This window comes from Malus sylvestris, chromosome 15 (assembly GCF_916048215.2).
Source record: "Malus sylvestris chromosome 15, drMalSylv7.2, whole genome shotgun sequence".
Lineage (NCBI taxonomy): Eukaryota > Viridiplantae > Streptophyta > Magnoliopsida > Rosales > Rosaceae > Malus > Malus sylvestris.
Window position 1 is genome coordinate 50,104,680 of NC_062274.1, and position 11,234 is coordinate 50,115,913.

General features: G+C 37.1%; 1 protein-coding gene across 1 annotated transcript; it reads right to left on the reverse strand.

The window, feature by feature from the left end:
- Positions 1-640: 640 nt before the first annotated feature.
- On the reverse strand, positions 641-8,653 carry LOC126605176 (26S proteasome non-ATPase regulatory subunit 1 homolog A-like). Its single transcript, XM_050272535.1, has 13 exons — positions 8,364-8,653; positions 7,525-7,594; positions 7,065-7,170; positions 6,663-6,774; positions 6,422-6,590; positions 4,707-5,170; positions 4,459-4,594; positions 4,113-4,364; positions 3,804-4,024; positions 3,395-3,653; positions 3,035-3,267; positions 1,518-2,037; positions 641-1,297 (listed from the first exon to the last, which is right to left on the reverse strand). Exons 1-13 carry the CDS (start codon positions 8,504-8,506, stop codon positions 965-967), a joined length of 3,018 nt encoding a protein of 1,005 aa, XP_050128492.1. The 5' UTR covers positions 8,507-8,653; the 3' UTR covers positions 641-964.
- Positions 8,654-11,234: the final 2,581 nt, after the last annotated feature.

Here is an 11,234-nt window from a genome sequence, read left to right on the forward strand (position 1 = left end):
AATTATATTCTACTTGAAATGGTTGAGACGTGATTTACAAAATGTAAACAGCATCTATCTTTTTAATAAAAATAGAATCCACAATATAATTAGATTCTACTTAAGATAATTTAGACGTTAAATGCAGAATGTGTACTATCTAATATTTCTCCATTAAGTGGGTGCCAAATAAAAAAGGGAAGAAGTTTCTTGAAAAGACATGTATAAAGTAAAATTTTAAGCAATGTGTATTTTAATTTTTTTTTTTTTTTTGATATTATCCATTTTTCTTATCTCACACTAATGTCCATAAATTTTTCATCCAAAATAACCATGCACAAGTCACATTACTTGCGTTTATGTTTTATTATGGACCTTTTCAACTCCCTACAACCCTTTTCACAAATTGTTTTGGGGTAAAATTTATTAGGCTTTCTCGTTAAAGTCTAGAGGCACAACAAACGCTCAAGACAAAAGATCAATACATGATGTCATAAATTGACACTTTTACAATTTGCAAGTGCATATGTAGCTATTATATATATCTACAAGGGTATAATTTTCATTACGAAAAATTCTTATTTGTTCATGTAAAAATAAACCAACATAGTGCTAAGTTGGAAAAGTAAAATTAATGTTTAAACTTAAGAGAGGCCAAAAGTGTAGGAACTCATAACTCAATGGCAGTAAAATGTCAAATTATAAAAGTCAAGGACCAAAATGTTACTGACCCTAAATAGATGGGTGAAAAGTGAAACCCTTTAATATTTTAAGACTCCGTAGAGCAAAGAGAAAGAAAGTGAGTGCCAAATCTAACATTTGGTCACAGTACAACAACAACAACAAAGCCTTATTCCATTAAATAGGGTCGGCCTTATGAATCCTAAAACCCCATTGCGCTTGGCTTTGCATCAAAGTCTTCCGTTAGCACCAAGAGGGGAAAATACTCGACTCAACCTTGTATATAACACGCTTTTTGCCTCTTTCATTGATTAGAAGTGTATTCAAAAGGCTGAGGTGGCTGAGGTTCCTCATCAACAGCCATGGTCGATGCAGAATCCTGCTGTCCGGTTGCTGATACACCACCAGCTGCAGATGCTGTAGAAGACGGAGTGTCGGTAAGTGAAAGCACCTCGGGCTCAGTAGGCCGCAGGTCTCTCAAGAGAACAAACCCCGAGGGTGCTAACTTAATGGGCACGTATCTACTTTCTTCCAGAAATTTGATATATTTCTCCTGAGAAGGAACCACCCTAGCAGGGTTCGTTAAAATCTCAAAAGAAGGCTCAGGCTCTGATTTCTTTTCCGCTTGGCCATCAACCTGGCAAAAGGATGGATCAGAAACTAAAAGACTGTAAAGTACATGGATCTAATCATAGTTCATTTTCTTCCAATAGTAACCACTGTTTGTGTGTCCTGTGTATAGATAAGACAACTTGATGATTATGGAATATAAACCGAGCAACTTTCGGAAGAAACATAAACTGTAAACATTGAACTTTCTGAAATTGCGTAAGAGGAAGCGGTGAGACAGGACTTACCTGCATTGAATCCCCATCCTTCTCACTTGATTTTCCTTTCTCATTCTTTGCTCTGGAAGATGAAGCCTCTACCCCGGATAATTTTCCAGCATTTGCCTTCTGGTCTGCTTCTTTCTTGGCCTTAGCTTTGCTGGCCTTTGCTGATGTTGACAATACAGCAGTGGGGAGTTTTACAGCCGATGTGGCAGTTGGCACAGTGGTCGGTTTAGGATATTCAAACAGCGAAGGTTTTGCATGTGACATGAACTCAAACTTTGGCACTTTCAGGTCAGAGTTCAGTCCTATCAAAGCTGTTGGTGAGAATGCCAAGCTTATGAAATAAATGAGAGGATACCAATACCAATACTGGCTGAAAACAGCAAGGCCAACAACTGCGGTGACCTTATCATGTTTTGTCTTAGAAAGTAATCTTATGGTCACGTTCCTTCCACCAGCATCGAGAATTCCGGAGGCCAAGATTGCTCCCATTTTGCTCATGGTGTCCTCATGCTTATCAAGAATAATTCTCTCCAATTGCCGCCTATAGTTCAAAAACAGAACCAAAAATAAAACAAGTTAACTCGATTTTCTAAATTTCAGACATCATTGGAAGTAAATGATAACTATATTTTATCTATATATGACTCCATGTGGGACTCAACCAATGTTACGGTCCAATGTTCTGAACAGTCCACTTGCTTGGTCTCCATCAAAAGATCATCCTTACAACTAATCAGCCAAATCAAAATTTGTTTGACTATAGTATCATCACACAATGATTTCAATGTTTATCACAACTATTCATCTATTTATTTGATCACAGTCAGATAACTTAATGACTTTCAATTTGGCCTACTTTTCGTAAAGATGATATTGGATGGAAACCTAAAGAGTAAATGGTTCTACTCATTAGACCACAATGTGGCTGGATCCCACAACGTTATCCCTAGAAATTGCTATAAAAGGAATCCCTCATATGAAGCTACCCCTATGGATAGACATATACATAAATATACAATCAGTCTTTCCAAGGATCAAATGGTTAACAACTTCCAATTCGGATAAACTTTTGCCATAGAGATCTTTGAATGGGTACTCAATAGAAAGATGGTTCAGAATACTGAACTATAATGAAGGTTAAGCCCCACAAGCGATCCCCCTTTTTCTGCAAAGCTAAATCCCTCCTTCAAAGCTCCCTATGTGTGTGCATGTTTGGTATATGTATAGTTGTATACACGGTAGAAAGGGACCATAACCCACTTAAAAATTATCCATAAAATTGCAAAATTCAGCAAAATGGGAAACCATTTCACCATTTCATTATCATTGTGAGCATTGCAGCACATTATGGTTGCTCTTTATTTTGTCTAGATAGATCCTCATGATTTTCAATTTGGTTGGTTTTTCCTATGGTTGATCCTTGAAAAGAAAACCTAAGAAGTAGACAGTTAAGATCATTGGCTTGCACGAGATGTGTGTTTAGAGAGAGAGAGAGAGAGAGAGAGAGAGAGAGAGTTTGCAAAATACAATAACAGTACCTGAAAACTCCTACACGAGAATCACTGGCTTCACTAATCTGGACCATGACCATAGCCATTGCAATGAGAGCACCTTGGCGCACAAAATCAACAACATCTGAAGTCAGAGGCTCTAGCAAAGATATGGCCTCACTCAAGCCAGTACCAGCACAGGAAATGCCTACTGCAAGAGCAGCACCATAACGAACATGCGGGTTGTAAGACTCAGATAGCAGGGAGACAATTCTTGGCGTCTGCAGTTTGTGCAATTTTGGAGATTCAAAGGCATCATAAGCAAACAAAAAAATAAAATAAAATAGGGCAGCAGCATCAAATTGATTTGGACAGAGCATAGCAATGGACAAATAAGACAGTACCAACCTGCTCTGGCTCAGAGTACAACACAAACCCAAGTGCTAGAACAGCAGTCCTCCTAACATCATCACTCACATCAGACACAGCAAAATGCAGCAGCTGACGAATGGCTTTGTTGTTTGCTGTCCCACTGTAGGCCAATGCCAAAGCATACATACCACCATAACGTAGTATAGGATCTTGATCCCTTGTCATCTGCTCAATTAGTGTGTCTGCTTCTTCTTCTCTTCCATATACTGTCAAGGCAATTCCCAATGCTAACCCCCTGTAACACACTATACAGTTAGTAAAGACCTTAAGCGTATTATACCTACCACAGATCACAAATTAGCATGCTTTGCTCGATAAAATAGTATAGTTATAAGTAAAAGAATGCCGAGAGGAAACAATAAAAAGATAAAGCAATTCTCTATACCTGATGATCTTTTCATGTTGTGTCTCATGCGCATAAACAAGCATCTCACTAGCCTTCTCACTTGCAGTTCCAACCATAAGCAAACCCATACTAATCCCAGCAGCTTCACCTGCAACAGCACTGTCAGTATACAGCACATTTTTAATGTCATCATAGATCTCTTCGTCAGCAGTTCCTAAAGCTGATAAGCCAAGACCTAAGCATGCACCATGTTGAATAACCTGCATCAATAGATCTCCCATTAGAAAAATTTGGCAATATACCAAATATGCACAAAAAGATATCATCGCTGATTTACAAAGTACACACCTCTACATTGGTACTACGTAGGCTATCACGGAGGAATTCTTTGATGCCCTCGCCATGGTTGGCATGAATAAGACCCAAAGCATACAGAGCACCGCCTTCTGAGTACGGACTGCCGCCGCCACCACCAGCACCACCCTGAGGCAAGTAAGGTGCCATCAGAGATCTTCCTTGCTGCAAGTGGCCTCTGTGAATAACACCTAACCCTGCTGTTGCACTGAATTTTGCCCAATTTGTGGCTCTGCTCAACCAGTCCTGACAATTTAAATTGTTATTGTCAATATTGATAACAAAGAAATATGCCAATGGAGACGGTGGTCAAATGAAAAACTTAGGAGATGTGCTTTACCAGATTCTCTCTAAGAAATGTGTCCACAGTCGTTCCAGCATGCATAATTGCATTAGCATAAATGGTTGCACTATGGCATACACTATTTCTCATCTCAACAGACTGCTTTATTGTCTTCAGAATAAGAAGATCGGACCTATATGCAAATTTCAAAACAGTCAAAACACTTTTCCACCACTCAATTCAGAAGAAACAGAAGTTCTGATGATTGCATTAAAAAACAATAGGGAAGAAAACAGAAGCCTCACTTGTTATGACTGTACAAAAATTGTAGAGTCAACTGTATTGAAGTCTCGCCAGACAAAATTCCTTTAATTTTTGTTAGCCTCTCAGAATAGATCACTTCTTTCGGATCTTCGAGCACACTCACATTAGAAGTAGAACCTCCATCTGTCATTTGAACATCCTCAGCAGCAGAACTTTCATTTGTTGCAGCTTCACTGGCTTCTGGCTGCGCAGCTTCTGATGGCTGAGGCTTGGGAGGTGAGAGGCCATTTCTTACACTTAAGAGAAAAGCTTGGTGTTCATTCTCTATGAGATCAAAGGCTACTTGATATGCCAAGAGCGCATCGTCCTTGTTTTCAGAACGCAGAAGCTTTTCCAATATGCTTGCAACACCTTCAGGTTCATCTAAGAACATGAGACACTGACAAATGCTCAAATAATCTGGAGAAGGCAGTTTCTGATACACATTTACCAGAAGACGAAGTACCTGTCCCAAAGAACCAAAGGAGAAACAAAAGTCTCACACTCCAGAAGAACATTTGTAAATGCATGACTTGATTCAAATAACCAACATCTGTGAATGCATGACTTGATTCAAATAATCAACATAGCAGAAAGCATTGAGGGGTAAAGGATTGGGTGCTTTTCCCTATCAAAGGATTATAGAACAAATCAACAAATCACATTTTTACCGCTAAACTATAGCCACTACAATCTAATTAATGTATATAAATGAACCTTTTGTCGAACAAGAAAATTGGCCATAATGAAGAGATAGGATCATCAGATAATCATGAAAATTAGAGCGTTAACATGTTGTATCAGAGACCCCAATGAGATTAGGAAAAGAAATAGAATCCTTTGAATTTATATAACTAAATAACAAGTGTTTCTTGCCAGAGGTTTTTGACCTAGACATTTCGACATCACTACTCAAGCCATAACATGCATGTATTGTGTTTTAATTAACTCCACATCATTTAAACGTAATATTATATGAAATACAAAATTATTATGGAACAGAAATCTAAACTACATCGTGAACGTGCAAACACATGTTAAATCTATGCAATGTATTGTACTATCCATGCACACCTTTGTTATACATGTATCATGCATCTTTTCTTTAAACACTGCATTTCTGTGCACTTCTCAAGAGAATAAAAAATACATATACTTTTAAAGAGAACAATATAATAAGACACAAGCCTCTTGCCACACTCATATGCGTGTGGCAATTAGCTCTTTTATAACTAAATTTTTTTTTGAACAAAAAAGTTTAAATTTATAATTTGTGTAATTTAAAAGAATTAGACAAATATAAAAGAATTCAAAAAAGTCAGTAACCACCCACAATGTGTGGAGTGTGTAACTTATTTTAAAATTTTAATTCAAATTTTTTTCAATTCAAAATGTTATATGATTACTATTTTGTCCTTGATAATTAAATTCTCATTTTGTGAATGTCTGATGGCAACTTTTGGTATTATGAATATTTCACCAAATTACCCTTCTCCCATTATACATAGAGATGATACTTTCCAGTTTAAACAAATCTACCGTGTTATATACATATATAGCCTCAAGAATCAACAAAAGGTAAATGCTTCTACTATCCTTATATCAACGTGTTTAACAAAATGTTAGCCAAAAAAGGAGATACGAAGTCACACATTTTCATGTTATCAAAAGAATCATATGAATCTAAAAGTTACAAGCCAACAAGGTATCATCTTACCTCACGTCTATATTCTCTAAGATTAACAAAGGAATGAGAGACATTTATGCAATATGACAAAGTTCCATGCACATTATCACTTTTTGTGATTGCTTCCTCAAGTATATCCAATCTTCGGCATTCAATTGCAATCCCCATAGCCTGGTGGTACTTTCCATCCACGATACACCTAAAGGGAAAACAGGTAAGAAAACCAAAGGTACTGAAGTACTGTATTTAAAGACACTAGAGGCCCACATACTTATTCAGCATTCTCTCTACAATTGCCTCCAATCTAGGATCCACATTTGCTGCTTCAGCACTTGATTCTGCTGCCTTAGACTTAAGACTGGCATATTCGTCTATAGCTTTAGCTGAGGAGGAGCAAACAACCAAATATGTCATGTAAATAAATTGTGGTTGTGTATCCTCAAAATTCCATACAAATCCACTTCTAACAATACTAAATCGGAGATGATGTTCTACTAGATCACGAAGCAAAGTTGATTATCTAGTTTGAGATATCTTAAACCTGCTTGCATTGTCCTTTCACAGTTTTCTAACCCTCAAAGTACATCATAGATTCTACTCATCACAGTCCTCGCTTACAAAGTGAAGTCAGTTTTAATACCTTAGAGTATCATACTTACAAAAATATGCTTACCTAGAAGAGTATGGACATAATCAGAATCCTCTGACACATCAAATAACGAACTAGCTCCAAGGGCATAGGAGAGTGAATCATTAAGTTCACCCAAATAATAGAAAACCTGGAGTGAGGAAAAAATCATGCAAACAAAAGATTGAAGTAGTTAAGCTTACATTCCAGAAGAAAATAGGAAATTTTGCACCCACAAATGAAAAAGAGACACACAAACTTCAAATTTAACCTGTCAGATTTGCATGCAAATACTTAGTATTACGAATTCATTGATGTTTTTCAAGAATTTCTTGGCTGTTCGAAGGAAAAAATGCAACCTTACAAAATTCAGCCAACAGGGCCCAGGTTGCCAATAGATTTTCCCAACCTTATTTGTGTGCAAAATTGCAACCAAATTGATTGATTGAAAACTCACTTTCGAACTGCCACACTAATTCCAAAAGGTAGGCTGCACAGTTTTTACCTTTGACACAAGCAATGCCGCCAGTTGTCTTTGATGTTGATCAAACTCTTCATCTTCATACAAACTTTCTCTGAGAAACAATAAGACATCCTTATAAGTATTTTGTTGGCTCATATATTACTATTCATGAACCTAGTCTGATTATTCCAAGAATATATCTCAATGCCTCCAAAAAAAATTCCAGGAGCCATTGACTGATCAAGATTATGGAGGGAGAAAGAATCAAATAAGGAAACCCCTGCCACTGCCAGGGGCACTGACTGGACACTGGCAACAAGGAGCAAGTAATATTCTTCCTCAGTTCCTCTTAAGTATCTAGAAAATCAAAGTTTTCGAAAATAACGCAGAAAAACTTAGTTGCATTTCTCCATCTCCGTTGTAATATCAATCCAAAGTCTTATTTCTCAACACTGCCTTAAAAGTACAATTCAACTGCCCAACGCCGAATTGAAGACAATGGAAACCCCATTATCTGCTTCCATAGCCTACTCTGCCTAAACCATGATCTCAATTACTCCATCCTACACAACGCTCACTCTTCCACCACCACCCACAAAACAATTGCAATCCAACACATAAATCCAATTCCGTTCTCATTAAAATAATCCTAATTTCATAACCGGCACTAAGAATTGAAACCCTTATCCCATTCGCACAAAATCGAAAACAAAAACAAATTATTCGAGTTCACACGTCCTTTCAACTACTCAATACTCCAAAATACACACACACACAAAAATTCGAACAATTCTTCTCAGAACAAGCGAAACACTAACCCTAAATCACAAGCATTCTGAAAAAATAAATAAATAAATAAATGTGTGAGAGAGAGAGAGTACATGACGGGGACGCTGGTGGAGATCTCGGGCCAAAAGTTGTCGACCAATTTGTTGAGGTTGGACAAAGCGTGGAGCTTGAGCAAAGGATGGGACTCGTTCAGCATCGCTAGTAGCCCACCGGCCGAGCTCACCAGAGTCGCCATAGCTACACCACCGTTCACCGATTAACGCAATTTCCGATGGGGTTCCCTGCGATTGGGGCTTTGCCAGACGCAGATTCGAAACCAACACTTGAATAATAAGGACACAGAGTGCGGGCTTACTTCGTTTTCTTTTTGTTTTTATGAAATCATTATGAACCCCTGTATGATTTTTTTTGTTACATTTAAACCCTCAAAAAGTTAAATAAAAAAAAATAAAAAATAAACACTGGCATGACAGAGAGGACGTTGTAGGAAGTAGCTTATGTAACTAGACTGATTGAAAATTTTCAAAAACTCACAGTCGTAACAAAAATATGTGTAAAAAACGTGTCTTCATATCCTAATTTATATTTGAATACACAATCAATGAAGATTAAATGTCAATAACATATCAATAAAATATCGATGACATAGTGAATAAAGATTAACGAAATAACGGTCAAATATTAATAATATAATTGTTGGTGCCATAATTCCTCCTGCGTTTGTTGTAAACTTTGTGATCGAAGGGACTGTGCCATAAAGGGGTTAAATATATGTTAAGTTCTTTTTTATGCCTTAGTGACAAGGACTTTATATTTTCTTTATGTTAATGTCAGGAACCAAAAACTGATTAGAACTCTATGTCAGTTTGCATTTTTATGTAAAGAGAACGATAGAAAGCAAGACAAACAGATAGAAAAGTGAAAAACTGAATGTAAGGGCAATGTAAAAGCTTGTCAAATGTTAATCGAAAGAACAATAACTTGCACAAAATAATAACTTGAAAGTACATGATAAATACAAATATCCGAGCCAAGTTTAAACTTATTCGGGCAAGATCAATTGCCAGTTGGGCGAGTTCTTACAAGTACAAGATGTGTTTTGGGAAAAGAATGCTACAAGAAACGTAGTAGAGCTATAAAAGTAAGAGTGTTTGAACTACAAAAAGGAATATATGAAAAGTAAGAGTGTTTGAGTTAATCTATCTTCTTCCTTTTCGTTGCCTTCTATAGAACCACCTCTTTATTTAAATACTCGAGCTTTTATTCCATTGAAACTACATACTTGCCACATTAAAATACTTTTCTTCTATAAAACTCGACTGACCAGTCTTTCTTCCATGTGAAAGGGGGTTTTTGGGGAATTGGATCCTCTCCTGAGCTTGTGCTCAGGAATCTGTTGACCATCGCACGTGTGATCCAACGGCTACAATTATTATAACTTTTAAAGAGATTCTCTGTTTGTAGCAATTTGATCAAAATCCAACGATCCTGGTGCGCTGGTGAGGAGGCTCATGAGCATAAGCTCAGGAGAGGATCTAATTCCGGTTTTTTTCAACCCATAACTTTTGAATTCGTTGGGCTTCGTACTTCCATTTGCCTTCAAATTAAATACCCATCAGACTTCAGACACAATTCAGTGGGTTGGGCCTTGAACAGACCCATGTTTTCAGGCCGAACAAGGAGTCCCATTTTTGTAAAATCACATACATACCCTTCCCAAAGACATTTCAGCCGTTTGGATCCCAGCCAACCCTATTATCAGGGATTTGGATCCTCGCCGGATCCCCTCCCTGAGGATCTTAAGGAATCAATGCACACAGACCGTTGATAAAAAATCGTACGTTCCAAATTAAATTCTTTTTATATTTTTAAAAGTAAAGTAATCTCGTTTTGCATGAAAAATATAAAAAAAAAATTATAACTACACGATTTTTTATCAAATGTCCATGTACGATCCCCAGGGATCCGGCGAGGATCCAATTCCAATTATCAGGGCACAAACCCCTTGGCAGAGCAAACAAAAGAAAGCAAGTAAAAGCAAAGCCACTTTCTGATTGTGGTGTGCATTTGTGGAATGGGAACCCCAGCTGTCCTCTCCTTAAATTTGCCACAAAAAGCATAACACAAATTCCACAGATTAAATATCTACCCAACTACTTAAATATCTACCTAACTACCGTAATTTACCTCCGCGCATCAATGTCAACCCTTGCATCCATTTTAATCCATACGTTCATCCACGCGCCATGTCTCGTGTGGGGCGTGACACTCTCTGTGACATTGAAGACACCGTCATTAGACCATAAAAACGCTGACGTTGAAGCAGTCCAGCCTTACATACATAAGTTACCCACCCTATGAGCAACCTGCACGTCATTGTTACTCGCTCACCGTTGATTTACCAATTTTACAAAATCAAGGAGGAGCCAAGAGTTTGCAAAACACATATTTCATTTTGGATGTTATCATGTCATTTTCAGGACGCACTACATCATAGTCTGACACATATCTTTTAGTTTAAGAGAAAATTATAATTATTATGTACTCGATTTAATCATATCACCGGTTTAATGGATATTGCAATATTATGTACTCAGTTTAACCATGTTATTGTTCTGCCTAAAGCAAATTGAGATTCCACTATAAATCAATTGATAATATAAATAACATAATTTATTTATAAGCACATGTAAGGTTCATCTTCTCATCAATGCGAGGATTTATTCACAACAAGCTCCCTCACGTGTGACGAACTTTCAAGCTTAACATGTGAACAATACAAACAGATTGACATGGAGCAAGTGTGAGCGTTAGACTTTACACTTGAGACAACCTAACTCTGATACTATTAAAAAGTTGAGAATCTATCACACATTATGTCCTATGTTATTAAAATATTTTTATGTTAATAGCACAAAATATAACAATGCGTTGATGTCGTATAAATAGTTAAATTGTTCTCA

Coding starts and splice junctions, on each gene's coding strand:
- LOC126605176 (XM_050272535.1), bottom strand. CDS start 8,506: ATGGCGACTCTGGTGAGCTCGGCCGGTGGGCTACTAGCGATGCTGAAC. Junction 4,025..4,112: donor TACGTAGTACCAATGTAGAG/GTGTGTACTTTG, acceptor CTATTGATGCAG/GTTATTCAACATGGTGCATG. Junction 2,038..3,034: donor TCTCGTGTAGGAGTTTTCAG/GTACTGTTATTG, acceptor TTTGAACTATAG/GCGGCAATTGGAGAGAATTA.